At 37.4% G+C, this 22537-nt stretch overlaps 1 protein-coding gene and 1 long non-coding RNA gene across 5 annotated transcripts in view; one reads left to right on the top strand and one right to left on the bottom strand.

Annotated features, from left to right (window-relative positions):
• LOC128910465 (uncharacterized) overlaps nt 1–15623 on the top strand; it is a 38272-nt gene extending 22649 nt beyond the window's left edge. The window contains exon 5 of one of the 2 annotated variants that reach the window (XR_008466723.1): nt 15006–15623. This is a non-coding gene — a long non-coding RNA (uncharacterized LOC128910465). Of the gene's footprint in view, nt 1–3022; nt 3784–15005 lie in introns of those variants that run through there. The other variant, XR_008466725.1, reaches the window with a different exon arrangement.
• INTU (inturned planar cell polarity protein) overlaps nt 1–22537 on the bottom strand; it is a 48487-nt gene that overhangs the window by 9865 nt on the left and 16085 nt on the right. For 2 of the 3 annotated variants that reach the window (XM_054203691.1, XM_054203693.1), the window contains 8 exons: nt 21965–22050; nt 15617–15820; nt 10954–11072; nt 8343–8432; nt 7737–7814; nt 4165–4354; nt 1712–1765; nt 266–328 (listed from right to left, as the gene is read on the bottom strand). In XM_054203691.1, coding sequence (XP_054059666.1) covers nt 266–328; nt 1712–1765; nt 4165–4354; nt 7737–7814; nt 8343–8432; nt 10954–11072; nt 15617–15820; nt 21965–22050 — 884 coding nt within the window. The remainder of the gene's footprint in view (nt 1–265; nt 329–1711; nt 1766–4164; nt 4355–7736; nt 7815–8342; nt 8433–10953; nt 11073–15616; nt 15821–21964; nt 22051–22537) is intronic. The other variant, XM_054203692.1, reaches the window with a different exon arrangement.

Below are 22537 nucleotides of genomic sequence, written 5' to 3'. Positions count from 1 at the left end.
GCTTTATACACTGCAAAATTCCTTTAAGACAGTTTCAAACAAGTATTTTGTTCTTCCTGGTCGTATAGTACATATCACAGCCCGACGTCAATTTTTTTTTTGTTATGGTGTTTGAGTTTTAGGTCTGTTATTAGAAATTCACACTTAAAGCAATCATACATTTTTTTCATATTTGTGAGGTTCTGAAAAGAGTTACTCCATGACTGAGTGAGATTTCCAGATGAATTTTCCTAATCTTTTGGCCTTAATCACTCACTAATACTACCTTGTAGAAGAGACAAGAGCCCATAATCATATATAATCTTCTCATGTCGTAATAATCTTCAGACTGTGGAAAAAAAAAGCATGGTATAATTTTTAATTCAGAATTTTTATTTTAGTTACCAAATGCAAGTCAACTAATTCCAGTCAATTGTAATCAATATCTTATTTAATATTTTCTTTTTTGACCACTTCTTATCATCAGTACGGCAGTTAACACTGAACTGTTAAGTGAAATACCAAGTTTTTATTGATTTTCCTGTCACTACAATTTTCTCTAGCAATTTTCAGTTAAAAATAACCGGTTTCCTATTTAGTTCTTACCTGTCCATAAACTGTTTTTGTTAGGATATGCTAATTCTCAAAGTTCTTAACAACGAGTAGCAGAGGCATAACTATTGACACCAGAGGCCATCCTAGAGTAAAAGTTCCAAGTCAAAGCATTTTTTCCCAGTATTTGACATTTTACCAAAAACGTACCAGTTCATTGATCTTTTAATCTAGATGCTCAGGGCCCTCAAATTAGTAACACTATCTTTAGGTGGACAGAGTGTGTATTAGTTTAAATGGGTGTTATAAAGTTCTGTGCAATAAGCTACAACTTATAAATATTGTTTTCTCTAAATAATCATCAGGTTGTTTAGTACAGTGATTCTTTTTTTTTTTTCTTTTGCCAAGATAGACTATATGTCTGCCTACCTTGTATTTTAGGTTTTAAGAATTGTTAAGTATCTTTTGTAATTAAGAATATGTGTGTCCCAAAATATGCTAAATATGTGATCAAACAAGTTATCTTTATGCTCAATTATAATATACCTATGAGGAAAATAATTTTAAAGTAACTGTTCTGGGACATGAGTTTAAGAAAGTTCAGATCACAAAGATTAGAAAATAAAAATGGAATTTCAATATGTTTACACCTCACCGCCCTATACGGCGCAGTAAAGAGCATGCACAGCAAGTGATACTTAAGTAAATTACTGTCTCCTCCTTTAACAATATTAAAACTAAGCGTAACATGTAGCTGCATTCTGTAAACTGGAAAATTAAGTTCTTAGTGCCCCATAGAAGTTTTCAGGCTTATTCACAATTGCTTGGGAAGGAGACAGTTATCTATATGAAACATGACATGTAACAACAATCAGCCATGTTAAAATTATAGTCTCCTTGTAGACATCCCATGGACTTAAATTATAGTAAATCATTCAGTGACTAGTGCTATGGGTTTATAATACGGTTATAATGTTAACCGTGGATAGAAATTCAAAATAAACAGAATGGTACAATTGAGCTATCTTAAAACAAGAACAGTACAGTATAACTTTGCTTTGACTTCCACTTGATTAAAAAAAGTGTGTGAGTTTGGAATTGGTGCTTTTTTAAACGACTTAATATGACAGCAAGGTAAAGAGATAGTGTGCGATGCAAACAACAGAAATAAAACGTTTACCAGCTCTGCAAAGTCAGCTGCTTCCAGATCGCTCAGCGCTGTGTCAATTTCCATCTGAAATATTTAAACGGTACATTTTAACAGAGATTTCCAACACATTAACTTAGAATAACAGCATAATTCGCTCTATTTTGCTAGTCTCAGAAGATTAGGATTCACAGGTACAAAGAGAATGAATAAAAATTGGCACATACTTTTCAGTAGTACTATCAAATATCAAGAACAGCTCAATTCATCAGATTAAAGAAAAATCCCTCTTAATTGCTGTGTATTTCCCCCTTCTTTGAAACTGTAAAATTTCTCTGCATGTGTGCCTGCTGAACCCACTGTTTGGTATAAAGGAGATGTCACTCTTGCTCTCAGCGTGCTTTAAAACAGGAGGTCTAGAGGCTACCCCTTGAAGGCTAGAGACAGCTCTGAAATCTGGCAAGCTATTGTATCCAACTGAGTTATTAGAAAAATCTTTTTCACAATGGATTTAGTTTTTGTCTCTATGGAAATTGCCAAAACTTTCTCACACATTATCTTTGTTCTACTGAAACCGCTTTTAAGCTTGCTTATTTCTCCAACTACAAGAGCTGTTGGTTAATGTAAGTTTTACTAAAAATACTTTCCTTTAAAGAAAATGGTACTGAAGTTCATGACATAAATGTGCTACTTAATGAAAAGAACCTAAAAACCATCATTACAAATTTCTTGGGCTGTATTAAGAGGCTGCCTCTAATTGAAATACAGCCAGTTTTTCAAACAGAGAAATGTCAGCAAGGCTGTTGGCAGTCGACAACTAACCAGTCTCTCAGCTTTTCCCCAGTTAAAATTTAAATGGCTTTCTGCCCAACAAAGAACTGACATTTTTAGTTTTATATTCCCTACAGCATATAAAGATCTTCACCAAAGCTTAACTGGAAATTTCATCTTCTGCAACAAAATTTTTTTTCTGGAAGATGTGGATGATCCCACACAATTTTGGAAAACGATGTCTATATCATAAATATAAACTAAGTTACTTTCTAAATCCCTTTAAAGCCTACAATTTTACAAGAAACAACCAACCTGAACGCTAAACTAGAGAACAAAGCGTAACAGAGTCTCTCCACAGAAACTGGAGAGAAAAGAAAAAAGCATGGAGGGAAAAAAAAAAAAGATCACCAACTAGTACAAGGGGAAAAAAAAAACAGTGTCATTTCCTGGATAGGAAAAAAAAAAGTTTGACAACAGTTAGTGCACTAAGTTGCATTTCAAATATATATTAGGTTGCTGACTGACCACATTTTACAACTACATGTTGCATAAACGTTTTATTCCCTTCAGTTATGGAGCATGTTGCCTGCCAACTGCTGTACAACACAGCTCAGACTTGCTTATCTGTGCAGAGCCAAACTGGGCTGGAACTGTGTTACAGAATCCGCCACCCTGTAAGGCAAAGGTTTTCTAGTTGCAACCCCTGTTGCAGACTTCGTTTTGCATAATTCAAGCTGAATTCAATTTTCTTTTTGTGTAATTCAAAAGAATATGTAATTCCAAATAATACCATAAATTTCTGAATAAATGCAGTATGTGTTGGTCTTGCAACTCTACTGCAGAAACCTCCTTGGGATTGTTCTCTCTTGTACAAAAATTGTTAAAATTGTTTTAAATTGGAGAAATAATACCTTTTTTTTATTTTGGTCTAATAACATCAGTTCTACAGTGTATATGAAAATCCACTTCAGAGAAGACTTGGCAGGGACAATGCATCACACATATATAAAATCTATTATTTTAATTTTTAAAAAAAACAACTTTACCAATAATTATCCTAATGATCCCAATTTTAACTCTGTAAAGTCATTAAAATGAGATTGAAGACTGAAAGCTATAATGCTATTTGCTTTTGTCTTATTATGGCTAAAAGCACAACACAGTTTCTAATTGGGAGGTAATCAGACACAGTGAAACGGTGCAGAAAAGCTGTACCTGTATGGTGTCAAACAAATGATGTATGGGCATTTATTTTGATTCTGCAACAGCCATTTATAACTCTCCTAAATTACAAGTTACGCGTGGGCTTCTGGAGTAATATTTTCTACCTGGAAAAATACTTGAATAGTTAAAATCAAACATCAAGCTACATAGCAGGGGCTGCTTTCCCTACTGCATATGCTAGTTGTTAGAGGTGTGTGTGTGCATGTGTATATATATATATATATTTTAAATAAAGTTTAATTCCTTTGTCATCAACTTCTCTTCCTAGATAACTCTGAAGTCATCAAAATACATTCATAATAGCAATGTTTCCTGTGGGAATGACTGTGTAGTTCCAAACTTAAATAAAGGATCCTGTAGGAAAACGAGCGGTCTGGGATGGGCAAAGCACTTGACATAAATCACACAGTAACAGCAGAAGATACTGGCATCCATTTTCTGGCTTCTCATACCCAAGTTTTCCTAGAGCGATCTGAAAATGAAATTACCTTGATTTCCTGAGGCAGCGTCAGCCAGCGCAAGCCCGGGAGATTGTCTAAGAATAAGGCACTGCAGGTGTCGTAGTGCTGAGTGCTGGGGCTGGTGTTTGACTTGAGTCTTGCAGGCTGAAGCGCGCGCTGGAAGAACAGGTTGAAGAAATGATCCAGGCGAGAAACATTTTCCACCTGGCAAAAAGCACTGAACAAACACAAACTTCAAGTTAGAATAACACTGAGAAACTTGTAGCTTGTTTATATAACCCTCTGCACTATAGAAGTCTCTTCACAGCATGATACTACTTTTGGATTTTTTTTTTAACATTAATTTTTCACATGAAAAAAACCCACTAGGCTAATATCTATGCAGTACCTACAAACAAAGAAAAAACTGCCTTGCTGAAAGCAGTATAGTATCATAGTAGGTGTTTTAGAGCAACTTAAGATGAGACAATGAGCAGCTTCATCCTTTTGGAAATTAAGATTATTATTTTTCTTTATTTTAGTAATTTATTTTACTATTTTTGGTGTGTTAAAGATCATCTTATTTTCTTCAGACAATTCAAAAAAGCATTCTACTATTCCAAACAGTCTCCAATACTTCTATCAAATTGAGTACTTTACACCCCACATTCAAAGCTAAGCTTTTTCTGAGATGCATTTAAACAGCTGCAGGTATTAGAAGTTGCTCCTTGTCATGAAGTGACATAAAAACGTCCTAAGAAAAAGAGGAAGCCTGACACTGTGCGAGATTGTTCTTTCTAGAAACTTCTATGCTGTTCAACACAGAAAAATGAATAGAAATATTTGGCTTTTCTCTATGACATACACACTTTAACCCTGAATTGAACGCAAGCATATGCAGAGCCTACCTTGGCATTTTCATTTGGGTTACAGTCAGATTGAAAATTTTCTGGGTCATTTCTAAATGCAGAGAAAGACAGTCACTCTGCCCAATAAAGTTGAAAAGTCTGGAGCGTTTACTTTGTTAAAAATGTAACACTGATTCATATGTATGTTTTACAAACAGTGCTTTAACGCAAAAGATAACATTTGCAGAGTGCTGTTGACATCCACAGTGACTTAGATTACGTGAATGTGTTGTCTTGGGTTTAGTGATCATGAAATGGTCAAGTTTTCAATTCGTAGCGATATAAGGAGGGGGGTTAGCAAAACCTCCACCTTGGACTTGCAGAAGGCGGACTTTGGCTTGTTCAGGACACTGGTTGAGAGAGTCCCTTAGGAGACAGTCCCGAAGGGCAAAGGGGTCCAGGAAGGCTGGACGCTCTTCAAGAAGGAAATCTTAAAGGCCCAGGAGCAGGCTGTCCCCAAGTGTCGCAAGTCTAAAGGGCAGGCAGAATGGCCAGTCTGGATGAATAAGGAACTTCTGATGGAACTTAGGAATAAAAGGAGGGTTTACCACCTTTGGAAGAAGGGACAGGCAACTCAGGAGGAGTACAGAGATCTCATTAGGTTATACAGAGCGAAAATTAGGGAGGCAAAAGCCCAGCTGGAGCTCAACTTGGGCACTAACATTAAGGACAACAAAAAAAGCTTTTACAAATACATCAACAAAAAGAGAGCCAGGGAGAATCTCCATCCCTTACTGGATGCGGGGGGGAAAGTTGCAACTAAAGACAAGGAGAAGGCTGAGATACTTAATGCCTTCTTTGCCTCCGTCTTCAATAGTCAGACCAGCTATCCCCAGGGTGCTCAGCCTCCTGAGCTGGCAGATAAGGATGGAGAGCAGAACAACCCACCCATAATCCAGGAGGAAGTAGTCAGTGATCTGCTTCTGCACCTAGAGGTACATAAGTGTATGGGGCTGGATGGGATTCACCCAAGAGTACTCAGGGAGCTGGCGGGAGAGCTCACCAAGCCTCTCTCCATCATTTATCAACAGTCTTGGTCAACAGGGCAGGTACCAGACGACTGGAGGGTGGCTAATGTGACACCCATCTACAGGAAGGGTCGGAAGGAAGATCCGGGAAACTACAGGTCTGTCAGCCTGACCTCGGTACCAGGAAAGATCGTGGAGAGGATCATCTTGAGCAAGCTCTCACGGCAAGTGCAGGGCGGCCAAGGGATCAGGGCCAGCCAGCATGGGTTTAGGAAAGGGAGGTCCTGCTTAACCAACCTGATCTCTTTCTATGACCATGTGACCCACCTTCTGGATGTGGGGAAGGCTGTGGACGTTGTCTGTCTGGACTTTGGTAAGGCCTTTGACACCATCCCCCACAGCACTCTCCTGGAGAAGCTGGTGAATCATGGCATAGACAAGTGTACTCTTCGCTGGGTTAAAAACTGGCTGGATGGCCGTGCCCAGAGAGTTGTGATTAATGGGGTGAAACCCTCTTGGCAGGCGGTCACTAGTGGTGTCCCTCAGGGCTCAGTTTTGGGGCCAGTTTTGTTTAATATCTTTATCACTGATCTGGATGAGGGGATTGAGTGCACCCTCAGTAAGTTTGCAGATGACACCAAACTAGGTGGGAGTGTTGATCTGCTTGAGGGTAGGAAGGCTCTACAGAGGGACCTGGACAGGCTGGATCGATGGGCCAAGGCCAACTGTATGAGGTTTAAGAAGGCCAAGTGCCGGGTCCTGCATTTCGGTCACAACAACCCCAGGCAACGCTACAGGCTTGGGGAAGAGTGGCTGGAAAGCTGCCCAGCAGAAAAGGACCTGGGGGTGCTGGTGGACGGCCAGCTTAACATGAGCCAGCAGTGTGCCCCGGTGGCCAAGGCGGCCAACAGCATTCTGGCTTGTATCAGGAATAGCGTGGCCAGCAGGAGCAGGGAAGTGATCGTGCCTCTGTACTCGGCACTGGTGAGGCCTCACCTCGAGTACTGTGTTCAGTTCTGGGCCCCGCTGTACAAGAGGGACATTGAGGTGCTGGAGCGTGTCCAGAGGAGAGCTACCAGGCTGGTGAGGGCTCTGGAGCCCAGGTCATACGAGGAGAGGCTGAGGGAGCTGGGCATGTTTAGCTTGGAGAAGAGGAGGCTGAGGGGAGACCTCATTGCCCTCTACAACTGCCTGAAAGGAGGTTGCAGAGAGGTGGGTGTTGGCCTCTTCTCCCAAGTGAATAATGACAGGACCAGAGGAAATGGTCTGAAGTTGTGGCAGGGGAGGTTTAGATTAGATATTAGGAGGAATTACTTTACTGAAAGAGTGGTCAGGCACTGGAACAGCCTGCCCAGGGAAGGTGGTTGAGTCACCATCCCTAGAGGTGTTTAAGAAAGGTCTAGATGGGGCACTTCAGGGCATGCTCTAGTGGCAGAGGTTGTAGGTTGTTTGGTTGGACTCGATGATCTCAAAGGTCCTTTCCAACCATGAAGATTCTATGATTCTAATGATTTAACCTAATCAAGGACAAAACTTTCTGAAGTAACAAAGACTGTTTAAAAAGAGTTTTGCTAGTGAAAGAAAAAGGCAAGAAGAACAGATTCCTGTTTTATTGTGCAAGTATAAAAGACATGCAAAGAAATTCCATGTAAGGATTAAAAATGAATGCTACTAGTTGTCGTTTTCAGTGAGCATCAATGAAAATATTAGTGACTGAGAAGAAAACACGTTTGAAAGAACTGACCTGTCTAAAGAACCGTACATAAATTTCAAGGTCCTGACAACATCTTCGATCATGTTCCTCAGCTGAGAAAGTGGCACACTAAAAAATAAAATTCAAATGCACACCTATAGCATCTTTACTTGATGTATTGCAAACAAAAAAATTCTTCATCGGACTGTATGAGGTAGTTCCTTTGAGTGACTTGCCCGCGAAGACAGACAGTAGTAAAGGCCGGGGAGGGAGTGTGTGAGGGGGGAGAGGAAGTCCTGCTACAACACATAAATATGTAATATTACTGCTGTTATTCAGTAGCCTCTAATCAGGACTTGACTTTACCAAACACTGAAAATTACTGTTTTACAGCCTACAAGTATTTCTGAGATTTAACGAGATCTTATTCCCTTTAGAGGAAATGAAAAAGAAGCTGTAACAACTGATATATACAAGATGTGAACAAAGTCAATCAAAAAAGTGGAATCACACGTATAGAAATTAGTGATAGTAAAGAGAATACATTGTAAGTCCTCCCTTTCTTGCTTTTTTTGATAGGATAGTACAATTTGAGGACACATAACAGGAATCAAAATAAAATTAGAAGGAAAACAAAACATTTTATTTGAAACTCACTTTTCTTCAGGAAGGCCAATTACAAGCAACTTGTCAGATTCCTTCCAGTAAACGACTTGAACCAGTTTTCCACATAAAAAAAGGGAGGAACTAGAAAAATGAAGCACTTCTGTTAATACTATGATGTTATAAAAGACCACCATTATAAGCCAGAATGATTTATATGCAATTTATGTGCAAAGTCTTATGCTCATATAGAGTCACATGCATGCAGCTGGGCTAGATAATTATATTTCTGTTCCAAACAGATCACACCAGTAGTAACAACGCTTTCAAGTATACAAATATAAAGGATCAACAACCGCTACTGAAGCGCCACAGTCATCTTCTGAATGATTCAGATGCTCTTTAAAGGTCTTCCTGGCATGTATCTGCCTAGCTTTTAATGCAGTCAACTTAGAAAATGAATGCTGTTTCAGATCACAGTGAGGTAACCGGAGGTACTAATGAAGGTTCTGAACACAGTAGTCACTCACAAAATCATTGAAAAAGACCCCACACATGTTTCGAAAACAAGCCCAAGAGGTATTTGAATGTATTACCTTGGTGATAAACATAAGCTTGAACTCTCATGCTATCTCCTTGTATAGGAGATTGCTCTATGAAGCTCAGCAATCCCAGAAAGACACAGAGAAATCTCATTTGAACCATAAAATGGATTAGAACATGAAACAGAATTAGACCCAATGTTCTAATTAGCAGTAAACCATACATTATGCACCAGATGATCAGATTAAATGTACTGGCTGCTTCTAAAACCAAGATCTGTAAGTATCTTGAACACTAAATTTATAGCATAACCCCACCTTTCTTAAAATCACATTACAAATTTTAAGTAACAATATAACACTGCTGCAAAATCAAAAAAGGGTAATTTAAGTTTTAGCTTGAAAGATTCGGGAATTTAATTTTAAGGATATGTCTCCATGATCAACTTGCTTCACAGATTCACTTACACTGTAATTTTCATCCTTCATGTAACCAAAAGTGCTTTCCAAACAAAACAAGTTATATATTTATAAAGCAGTCAACTACGAAGAAATAAACATCCCCATCCTGAAACATACACAATACATGTGCAGACACAGTAATCATAATTTACTCTTCTGACAGAAAAAGCTTCATAGGAGAGCTGGGAATTATCTATTCTTTTTTTTAAGAGATGAGACAGTCCACAGAGACCAGCAGAAATGCTTTTCTGTTTTTAGAACTCAAAAATGGGAAATTGAGACCCTTAACAGGAAAGGTGAATCCACGTTATCATGGATTTCTGTGTTGTTTTTCTGATGATACCATAGGTATAGGTCATCAAACAACAGATTGATTTGTCTTCTGAATTCGTTTGAAAATCTGGACATGTCTGAAAATGCTTCTAGATGGGAGAATTTTCATGAAGAATGCATAAGCATTTAAGAGGAGTTAACACACCTCAGTGCTAATTAAAGTGCCATTGCATTAGAATACTGGTACACGCAAAAGATCAAAAACCTGTGTTGGATACCTGCTGCTAAAGGAGTCAATCCACATTCCTATTCATCACGACATCAGTATCCTGAGTTTTAGTAACTTAATAACTAGAAAGTTATAAGCATGCTTAAAGCACAGTGTTAGAACTTCTTACTCAAAATAGCAGGATACCAACAAGTCTGAGAAAAAATTAAGAGAAACAAATGCAAACAAAAGTCAATTAACCAGTATTAATTTTCTGTTAAGCAAAAATATTCAAAAGGACATCAAGAACTCCTTTTAAGGAAAAAGTTATCAGTGGTAAATCCAACTTAAATATATTAAGCAAGCTTTTTGCCTTTTGAGGAATTCCTTATTATTGCCAATGCTGTTCACTACTGCTTGCACTCTCTATTCTCAGGCCTGAAATCCCACTTATATTTGGCTTTTTTATATCAATCCCGGTCTTGTATCTGACACACCAGGCATTGATGCGCAGAAGAGAATCTTGCCCAAGACCCCCAAAGAGATGTAAACTCTCAATGGGAATAAATGTGAAACTGAAAAGTGGCACCTGCTATCTCACTTCTAATTATTCCATCAGAAAATTCATCTATCCTTAAATATTCAATAAGCTCTTGACATATCTCCAGCACCCCTATGCCACTCCAAAAACTCAGAAGTCATTTTTATTAGACTTCTTACTAGAGTCCTGGTCTGTGGATACAAAAATCTTTCAGCTGTTGCAAGTTGAACATGAAATAAAATTAATTTAAGAGTAGCAGTAACTCATGAATTTAACTGAATTACTTTTTTTTTTAAATTTTTAAAAATTTGAATGAAGCTGTTGTAGAATTTCCAGTCTGCCACAGTACAGTGCCACAGAATCCCAGTTTAGATAAGGATGCTTTAAGAGATCTAAGGGATCTAAAAACAATTTTACTGAAGCAAAAATCCTAGTCATTGCCATCCATGACAAAGAAATTCCCCCAAACCAAGGTACATCCAAGGCTGAGCCTTTCAACTTCAAGCACACTGTTCTAATTAAACATTACTGTAACAGGTAGAGTCACTCTTGTTTTGTCCAGACTTTATGTGTGTTTCTCTGTACACATATGTATAAAATAATAAAAGTATTAATACATTACACGTCAAATATTTTTACCTGATAATCTGGGTACCAGTAACACTTTCCAGTATGTCAGACAGCGTGAGAAATATTCCTCTCACACTTTTCAGTTTTTGGGATGCTTCTGATATGGGATACTGATAAAGAATTTCTTGCTGTGAAGAAAGTTAGCTGTTAGTTAAGCAAAGCAAAACCAAAATTACAAAAAGAAGCCCACCCACAGAAAACAAGATAACAAATTCTTTTCCTGGCATCAGTTTGGTTTTTTTTTTAATATGAAAGCTTTTATGATATACTTCCACGTGGTATCAAAACAAGCAGTTGCCTGCAAAGGCATATTGGAAAGTTCTAAAATGCACCTGAACGTTTCTGACAGTTTTAACTTTTCTATTTTATAGAAAAGGAGTACTTATTTACAATCATTATTATATGGAGAAATATAAAATGACAAACAGTATGCCCACTGCATTTTACAGCTTCCAGTACAGTGTTAACAAATCTGATTCCAAGAGATAGCTATTCTTTGTATGGTTCTTTCAATATTTAAATTGTGATTTAAGTCATCAAACGTAGTTCTTTAAAACCAACAAGAAGAATATGGAAACTCCAGTCCCTCTATATAACCCTACCTAATTGGTTTACATGTATAGCACAAAACAGAACTGATAGACTCAAATATAACAAATATATTCCAATAACTTGTACACCATTAGCAATTTTATCACCAAACCTCTGACCATCTGTGTCAGCATACTCTTAAAGAAGTCATCTTGAAACTCAAGATCAGTAGAGGTAAGTATTTGTGACAATTATTTTTCTAACCAGTTCTTTAAAATGAACTTTTTACGTAAGCAATTTAAAAAAAAAAATTTTATTATAGCCATAACAATATAGTAATAAGCAAACCTATGATTCCCCACATTTATTGCTTTCTGCCAAATCATGATGGGCCAGAAATAATGCGAGTAATATTAAGCATATCCAATGTAAAGAGCGTACTAAATTATCTTTCTACACAAACAAAAGAAACACAGACATGATTAACTTCCCTATTTGTGTCGCTAAGCACATCCAGCCAGTGCCAATACCCATTAGAAAATTTTCCTTCCATCAAGTTTAAAAGAATGTAAAGTTTCATTACAGAAGGACCTGGCAAACTTTTCATTCTTATCCAATTTAATTAGCTCTATTTTCAAATACTCATTAGTGACAAGGATTTTTTCCTCCTTGAATCAATCTCTCAGCTGGAAAAAACCTGCCATTTTCTAATTACTGCACTACAAAGGGTAGAAAGAGCCTTTTTTTCCCCTCCTCACTGTGAACCAGGGCCTTTACACAAAATTCATTTGAGAATTATCTGTACCCTTTCCCAGGGAAAGAAAAGACAACTGTAACAAAAGGTCATAGCTGCATTTTCTGTATATATTAATGAGTTAGCAAGGTTCGACACATACTGCCATACAAGATCAGCTGTCTTCAAAGCCAGGTGAAAGTTCATAGGCCAATGACAATGGAATTAATAAATGAGAAGTAGCTCAGTTAAAAAGTGTAAACCCTCCCTCAACCCAAAACCCCCAAACCTGGGCAGAGTATCTAAACTAATGGCTTATCAAACAGCTTCCCTTTTTTATTTTTATTTTACTAATTTCTCAGACTGAGCCTAAATAACATTTAAAATAAATAAAAATTAGTGCAGTCTTGACAACATAAGAAAGGGCTAAAAGAAATTTTGTTAAAACGGAGCCGACCAGCTAAAAACCTCCTGTAATCTTCAAACACAGTGCACTGACAATAGATGCTTTAAGTTGCATCTTACGTAAGATTAACAAAGAAACAATATATGCAAAGATGAACTATGAATACTTAAAGACTGATTCGGAAATTATAAAGAGAGAGAAATGCTCCAGGAAGCACAAGTCAGTGTCTGTATGAACCAAGCTACTCACCAGCTGCTGAGTGACACCTACTCTGCAGGTATGCTAAACACACGCTCCCAGTAACGCTATGGTGGAGGAGGAATAGGAACATGACTACTTTTGAAACATGGTATCACCAAAAGGAGTTCAGTCACATCAAGATGTTAGAGTGTAAGCTGGTACAAATAAGTACAAATAAATACTAAATCATAAAAAAGACATGATCAACCTCACTCACTGAAACCATAATCATATGGGACACTCCCCACATGCATGCACACATGCTGCATTGTTTCTAATACTACTTTCCTTTTTAATTGAGTAGATAGAGCATACAAGTCTTAGAGCTCATTAATACTATTTTTGGGTGCCAAAAGCTCACAAATTATAGAATTAGTTACTAGTTCTAGTTGCCATAGTTTACACGGATGTGAGCTGTGTACCACGCCTCCTTTGGCTATGGGTAAAGCAGCCAAGGAAAAGGTCATTATATTTTTATTGTGCAATGTGGCATAGGTGTATAGTAACGGCAGTGCTAATTTGAAGTGCTAGTGGGAACTACATCTGGAACAGTACATCTACAGGATAAATGTCACTTACTGTTCACCAAATTAAATTAAAGACAAATGCCTTGAAGGCTACATTCTTTTGTTTGGGAATGTTATAAAGATCTCGATTACACCAGCAAAGCATGTCTCAACATTAGAGACTATCTGGGGCCGCACAGCTGCCAAGACTTCTAGGAAACAATTCTTCCATGGTCTGAAGGGCGAACAAGTGCATTACAATCCCTCTTTTACCTCTGCTCAACATTCAGGGTTAATCCTGTTTCTTGGGAGAATGTAAAGAAATAATGGGGCAAGAAAGCAGTACTCCATTTACTCTGAAGTGCAGGAATTGCAATTAGGCATTTGCATATCTATTCACTACCAACGGAGGAGCCAGAGGCCCTGAAATAAGTTTTCATTTTAGTATTTCATAAAAATGTATGTAAGTGACCAAGAAAACGCCGGTCTTTAAGCCTACTGCAAGTGTCTGTAGCTGCTCTATCCACATAACAGAGCAGTCTTGGACTACAAACATAGAACTGAAGGAAAAAAAGTTATTTGCAATATGTAAGTGAACTTTGATAAAGCATCTTAAGTTTATTTAATTCACAGTTAAATGAGCTCTTTTCTTTTTTATTACTGGGAAATACCAAAGCAGAAAAACACTGCAGCATCATGTGTTTTAATCGAAGTAGTCTCTAGGCGGGAAAAAGAACACAGAATGACCTTGCCTAGTTGCAATACCATTAAAAAAATTTAAAAATTATAAGAGACACTTATATAAACTGAATTTCTTCTGAAGGTATCTCCCGTGAAAAAAATGTAGTCTCTTAAACCAGATTGGAAAGAACTGCAAACCAAATCTTACAGTGTAAGTATCTTGTTGTAATACACAATGAAGCGTACATTACCCTAAAAATAATATGTTAGAAGAGCATGATTTATATTGCAAAGTCAAGTACTCCAGAATTATGAAGTACTGGATTTATGGTTGCCTAATAAGGCTTAATTATACACCATCATCTTTCCATTTTGTCCTCTGCACAAGACAAGCATCTTTCAGAAAAAATGAAATAGTCAAAGACAATGTCATGCTGCATATGTACAAAAGGGCGGAATTAAAGTTATTTCCTAGCTTTCAAGAAATCGACTCTGCAAACTCCACACTTTTTACATGGCATTATGACATCATGTAAGTTTCTGGGGTTCTCCTTCCCAGCCCTATCTCTAGAAAATAAAATTAAACTCCATTATGTGTAGTTGTAGCACTTTTTCTCTATTACACATCACCACAGAGCGATACAGACTTCTATCAGTTGAAAAATAGTATCAAAGAAATAAAGACGTCTCAGAGAAGGGATGGAGCACTGACTGGATCTAAGGATTAATTCCAGGGGAGAGAAAGCAAAATGTCCTCATTCTGCTTCCCACTCCATCACTGTCCCCCATCCCAGTCCCTGGGGACTGGCAAAACTTGTGCTTCACTTGATGTCTCCACATGACAGAAAATACAGATCATTGGGGCACTACACTAAATATAAGGAGAATTTACAGAAGGGGAGAAGAGTCTTTTTCCAAATGTCTGTTCCTAAAAAGTCCACTTTGTCCATTTGTCATTTTTTAGATCAGACAAGAGGCCAAACTCAGCCCTCCGAAGTATTCTGCGGCTTCCCTGCGTTCTGAGTGAAGCATTTGTAGCCATGGCTACACCACGAACAACATCTCCACAAACTTACAACGGGCTACGCGTACACTGGCAAAATTTTTCTGAGGAACACAAAACTGAAAAAGATGTGAAAGGAAGCTTTACGGGACAAAGGAGAGGTACTTCTGCATGTGGACTGACAACAGCTCCTGCTCGGGAAAATTATTTTGACTTGGGAGATCTCATAGTTCAAGTTTGAGAGGTGCACTGAAAACATCACAGTGAGCATTGGAGAGACAATAACCAACTGCTGAATTTATCTCTGCTTTGTCCGTTAACGCCCCTAGCCTGCTCTTTACGTACAGACATTCAGCAGCGCTGAAGTGATTTCAAGTCCAATTACAGTTTGTCAGCAGTGACGCTAACTTTTTTTCCCTGGAATTTCAGGCCTTATTTCTGTCAAAATGGACATTTTACGGACCACTTAAAGTCATTAGCAAGGTTTTTTATTCTTTTTCTTACATCAAAAGGCATAGCAGTTGCTGTTGTCAGTTGTTACCTTTAATCTTCGGTTTTATTTAGCCACGTACCTCGTCCTTAGACGTTTCAGAGTCCAGTTTCGTTGCGAGGAACATAATGATATGAGGCACGTCTTGTACAGCCTGTTGAAGGTCTGTACTGTCTTCTCCCCACAAGAGCCGAACCAGATTGTTCATACTTGACTGCGCCTGTTTACACCTTTGCTGAGAAGTTCCTTCAGGCTCAAATATTGATGTTTCAAATGTAAGTTTAACCTAGTAAGATAATGAATTATTGTGAAAATGAGGCTGTACTTATAATATCGAATCAAACAGATGCAGTTTCAGCCCTTTAAGAGATTAAGTTTTCTTAGCTTTACTGACAAAGGCATAAGCATTCCAAAATTCCTGCTGTTTCAGAAAACCAATTATATATTCAGCATTACACAACCATCTATTATTAAGGACAAAGCCAGCTATTACATGCTCTGTGAACCATGTGAGTAAGCATGCGGTTTGGTGTGTTTTCATACTTAATTCTTAGGGTTTTGAGACTGGAAAAATATACTTACTGCTCTGGGTTTGTTTGAACACAAAACCTATTACCATGCTTTGGAAACACACACAGTATTTGACTTCTTCCAGAATGTCAGCACTTTCATAAGTATATATCCTCGAGGCTCTTTCATGAGCATTTCTTTGCCATTTTGAGTGCACTGACAGGTACATTTGCACAGGAAAATCAATTTACAAGTCTGTTAATTTGTAACACTCAGCAGCAATTCTTTCAATCTGCCACCATTTTCACTTTGTTAACTTTTCTTTTTTTTTAAACTGTAGAGTCAGCAAATAAGGGTTTTGTTGCTGTATTTAAAACTGTACACAACTAGAAAGAAGCATAAAAGTTGTTTACGTCACTTGCTGCACTGTCTTCAGAAGAAAAAAATTTAAAAGCACAAACAGAGCATTCTCTCAAAAAATAATTTGAAGTTTAGATGATCAAGCTTACTTTGTCAAAAAATTACATGACGCTTACTGTTCGTTATTTCCCAAATAAAGTAAAACCCAGGAATCTTAGAATAAATGCATATTTCCGGGCTCAGAAGCAACACAAAATCCAAATTTGGTGTGGAAATATGTTTTACAATTTGCTTTATAGACCTCCTTTTTACAAGCACTGCCAGTGCAGTGATGAAAGAGTAATATTTTTTTTGTGAATGAACACTTCATCCTAAGTATGAAAGAAGGATACGTGAGAAATACCTAGCTCTTGTTTGAGCAGAAAATTGTCATTTCTGAGGAGAATAAATTGATTTATTTTCTTGGTTGATACCTTAGTTTTCATCATTGTTCGAAGTGACTGAAAATACGTCTATTTGGACTAAGTAGGCACGTTCTCAGTTCCCTCTTTCACATGTTTTTACTCAAGATTGTTTGTCTGCCTTAAAGTATCCTTAACACGCCTGTTGACTGGGAAATTTTAAACATAATATATCAGACCAAATCCTGCTTCCCTTTAAAGTCAGTGACAGCTTAGCCTAATGATCGATGCAACAAAAAAGGTTTATATTTTCCCAGTTACAATAAATTTGAAAAGCCCAAGCAGAGATAATTTATACATTTAAATATCGATAATTTACATTATCATGTTTGTGTATGTATATACACATAGTTAAAGAGAGGAGCGCCAGCAAGAAATAACGATGCTTTAGAACACCCACTGCCTGTCAAGCTAGATCATAAAGAAGTGCCATCAGCGGCTCTTCCAGCTACAACATTTATGTCACTAGCTGCCCCCTTCCCATTCCAATCTACTCCCTCCCAACACTTCTCATTAATCTTTTCCTCTCCAATTTTGGCTGCTATCAGCTCTTTTTCACTTTTCTCTTCCCATTCTCTGGAACAGCATTGCGCTTAATCCTGCTCTCCTGGCATGCGCTACCGTTTTCTTTTCTGACAGTAATCATCCGTCGCTCTCTCTTCATCATTTCAGTTTTGGTTCATTACACTGCATATTAACGGGACTCGAGGAGCAGAAACATCCAGCTAAGAAGCAGTGGCTTTTTAAGACTCAGTAACTTAATCGTTCACAGTTTTATAGATGCATGTTTTCTTCTCTGGCATTCTGTGAGTCCATTCTCTTTCTTTGTCACACCATCTGCATGTATTTCAGAGGATTTTCCTCATACCCTGTTTAACTTGCAGATTTCCTCAAGGCTTAATAGTTATTTCTCTTAATTTCTACTACGTCTTGTCTGTGGACACTTATTCATGACACTGAGGCTACAGTCTCTACGCTAATGATGCACAGATGTAATTCTTGCTGCAGCCTTTAGTCTCTCAATTTAAAAATAACAAACAAATAAAAAACCCTAAAACAACTCAGTTTGTCTTGTCTTAGAGACACAACCATAGAGCCCTCCAAACAAGGGCTCAAAACAAATTGGGCCAAACAATTTTAACTCTCCCTCCTCCTGTAGGTATCCATGCTGCCTCCCATGTCACTGTGGGCAATACCACACTGCTCAGATGGGAAGTCGCTGTATTTTGAGAAAGGACTCTCTGCACAATTTGACTACAAGTTCCTTTACAAGTCTTCTCAATTCTATCTAACAGCTTGAAACGTGATATTTTTGGTTCCTCTCTACTTTTGTCCAGGTTCTAATCTATTCCCTGCCTTTAAAGAAAAATTAATGTGACTCTCTAGGCTGGAAAATGCTGTAATAAAAAATGACCAAGAGACTACATTTGTACATACCCTAAAAAACTATTATTTTTTTCGTGGAGGAGAAGCGAATCTTCATCCTGAGCAGTGCGCAGGACCTGATTCAATATGTGACTACTGAAGTCCCCTTTTGTAAATACTGCCTATGAAATCTTTCACAACTTTGATACCATTCCTCCTAAAGAAAATCAGTTCAATGCACAGCAGAAAACAGAAAAGGAAATTAAATTAAGGATGGCAAAAGCATAGAAAATATTAGTATTCCACTCTATAAAGCATGCACACATTCTCAATATTTAGAACAGTTCTCAAAAAGAATTTAATCAAACTGCAAGAAGGCAGTGATGAAGGAGACAGTACCGCAAGCTATGAGGTACACGGATGGGGATTTTTCTGCTTAGGAAAGATGTGACAGAAGGGGAACGTGACAGAGCTCTCCAAAGTCATGCGATGATACGAAGAATAAGACATGAACAGTTAACTGCTCCTCATAAGACAGGAACCTAGGGGTATGAAACGCACCTAATTAGATAGCATTTGAAAACCAACAAAAATGAACATAAGACACAAATGAGTTATGTAAATCACCACTACCAGATGCTGTGGAGGTCAAAGGAATTTTATGAACTAGATTAAAAAAGAAGGTGGTACAAACCTGTAAGCGATCTAACAAGTCCCTAACTATTGACTGCTGGAAGCTGGAAAAGTATGATGGGAAGGTCGCTCTGCATTTAATTTGTTTCTTAATACTCTTAAACATTTGTCAGTGTAAGAAACAGAAAATGTATCTGTTACACAGTTAGTCTGTCCCAGAAAGGCATACTTTCTTTTCATCTGCAAAAAAGCTGTATGTCTTAGAATATGGATTTTATTATAGACAGAGCTGGTGGCATTGCCTGCCTTTTAAGATTGACTGCCATTTCCTGTTCTAAGTCTCTGTTTTCCACGTGCTTATGGTTTGCACAACTGTAACTCAAAAATTCACGCTGAAATTTCTGATTCTGAATGTCTGCTTCAGGCTGATTATTTTTAGAAAGTTTCAGGTAAAATGGTTCTGCAACTTCCGAGTATCGGGATAAGGAAAAGTATGTACTTTTAACTTATCTTCCATTTCCTATTCTGTCTTCTCCATCTTGTGGTGATAGGAAACAGCAGCTGTTTTGATTACAGAAATGTGAAATTGTATAAACTGCAGAATATAGCTTTATTGTATGATCTCAAGCTTTCATTGAGAGCTATGCTTTGTCCTGTCACATTCAGTGACTGCTATAGAACTTCTAAACGGGGTATCCAATGCTGATGCAGCGTTTGGACTTGTATTGCTCAATAAAGACACTAATCTGGCCCTTACATGCCTAGAAGCAGTTTGCCTAAACGGAGGTAAGGAAAACAAAATTCTGGAAATATAATAATGAGAAATTTTATGCCACATGCTGCAACTGAGAGAATCTAGGTAATTACGTTTTGAAATTACTTCCAGTAATTTTTAACACTGAACCCAGAAAAGCAGTGACTTTGCTTATGTAAATTACTTATAACTATGATAAAACGGCTTTAAACTGCATGATGCAGTTTAGATGAATGAGAATACGTTAACAATTTTGCTTGTTTAACAGCTGTCTTTATTACTAAATCTCAGAAACAACAACCCTCTGTTTCTTCAGCAGCATGAACACAGCAAAAACCCCAGAACTCTGTATTTAAATTCTCCACTGGGCTATTTCAGCGATCACTCTTCTGGCTTGACTCAAACTGCACAGTAAAAAAGGAATAATTGCACTTTAATAAAAGGTTTTAGAAAGCCAACATGACAAACAGTTATACATTTCAAGTAATCACTGTCTACATGACAGATTTACTGACAAAGTAAACTTTAATGTTGCATTAAAAGTAACTACTATATAAAGGGTTGCATTGCATTTTAGCAACAAGTGATATGTATAATCTAGCAAGGGTGCAATTAAATAAACTATATAATCTCTTCTTTTTTAATCATTCTGTATTTAATAACAGTTACAGCAACTCCGTATTTGGTCAAAGACAGGCAAGACAAGGTTTTTCTACCATGGAGCCCTGCCAAAACCTGACCACAACTCTGGTAGCTTAGGCAAGCTTCATACTGTCAAGTATCTTGGAAAGGTTCCTAAACTGACATACTAGTGCTCAATCTTACTGCAGTTGCAGATGTAACTCTACAGGCGCTTATACTACATAAGTTGCCAACAGAAGCATGTTTAACAAAACCTAAAATTTCCACTTCTTTTTATCTCTAGACAGTAAAACATTTCTATTATTATCACCTCGTATATTCTACCTGAAGAAAAACTACCAAGAGGTTACAGACACACTGTAAGAGACACTATAATTTTAACCTGCTCCATCTCATAAGTTGCAACGTTTACTTTGTGTTCTGGTCCACCAGTAAATGTATTTAAGCAGAATAACTCAAAATACTTAATTTTATGCTACTAACAGCCTAGGTAATGAACACTCTCCTGGTTTAATTCTGAAATATCTAATTCTTTATTAGTTATTTAATTCTTCATTATAGCTCCAAAATTATCATTCAGCTAGAAGAGAAGATACCTGCAGTAGATTTTGGGGGGAAGAGACATTGTTCATCAGGTCAGTTTTGGGGTTTTATTTTGTATCAATTTTTATTACTGACTTCTATCAATCTTCATCACTATTCAGTTTTGAAAGATCTTCAAGGTATTTAAAAGCTCTTAAATACTCAAGAATATATTTTTCTATTTAAATGTGAAAGCAGTATCAATTTCTCCATTTGAATGGTTTAAAATATCTTTAATAGCACTACTTGTTAATTCAGGCTTCTTTTAATTCTCTTGTGGTTTGTCAGTCCTTTATATTGATGAAGAGATAACTATTTTATTTAAGTATTTCCATAGCAATTATTACCACTTTAAGAACAGTAACTGACAAAAAAAGCTACTACCATTCTGCGGTTGACATTTTTAGGCTGACATCAATACCTTGCTTCATACCTGCTATTGCCAAATTGCACATCTCCAGCCCTATTACCCACCAGGAACAAGGCACCACATTACATGCCTTGTCCTTCATTTGTTGAGATCAGAGCATTCAAACTAACAACTCTCAGAGCAACCATAGTTGCCATCTTTGCCCATAACTACAACTATCGATGGCTAATTTTGATGCCAGTGGTAATGTAATAATAAAGTTATTTTCTGAGCAGGAAAAGTAATGAAACTTGATTTTCCACATATGTATGTACTAGTTCTCATAGGGAAACATGAATACTCAGAATTCTGCAAGCATAGAATACCTTGATTCTCAAACTGGGCAAAAAAATCAGGTGTTATGGTTAGTCTAAACCTACAAGGATCCTGCTACCTCTTGCACTATGTTGCACGTGCTTTCTAACTCTTACTGATGACAAACAGAATGTGTAACAGCTGGATTGTGCCTAATGTCCCTTAATGGGACATTGGCTTGAGCCACTTACTTGCACCTGCCTATTTTCACAAAACTTACCAGATTTAAACTCTGAAATTTCTACTCTAAGTTTCACTGAAGTCAACCAATGTGTTCAAAAATTAGATGGGGAAGTTCTAAGAAAAAGATCACCTAAGTTTTATTTCCTGAGGAAAAAAGGCTAGAAACAATATTAATTTTTACAGAGGACATTGGGAATAAATGTTCAACTACTGTACCTGCATAGGACCTGGAATACAAGACAAAACCCTTTCTATGTTTTCAGAATTCACATCAACATCATTTACAGCAACTAGAGCATCTCCTGGAGATAAAACAGACAAAGGCATGAGAAAGTTAGATGGTATTACACCACAGCACAAAGCCAAACAGTGTTTTGTTTTAAAAACGAATAGGACATTCAAAACAATCATAAATGTCTTTTTGTTACATTTAAGTAGATGGTTTCTACATGCAGCATTTACTGTGTTTAGAAACATTAGTCTATTACCGCAACGTTCTTAATGCCTTACTGCCACACTTGTATCATTTTACATAAACAACTGTTAAAGCTTCTCCCCTCCATCCAGGATTATATCGCTTTTGTTACTCAATCAGAAAACCCAACAACTTCACCAATCAAGTTATGCCCAAGAAGTATTTTTTTCCCTCTGAAAACACCTCTGTTCACTTGCCAGTCTTCTATACTGCTACGTCTATTGATAGAAACACTACTGTTTCCAAAAGAGCTGCAAAACTCACTCCTCCTGTAGCAGCTTACAAGTTCTAGGCCATCACTTAGACCAGAGGTT

Source organism: Rissa tridactyla, chromosome 5, assembly GCF_028500815.1.
Source record: "Rissa tridactyla isolate bRisTri1 chromosome 5, bRisTri1.patW.cur.20221130, whole genome shotgun sequence".
Classification (NCBI taxonomy): Eukaryota; Metazoa; Chordata; class Aves; order Charadriiformes; family Laridae; genus Rissa; species Rissa tridactyla.
This window is presented reverse-complemented; position numbering and strand designations above follow the sequence as displayed.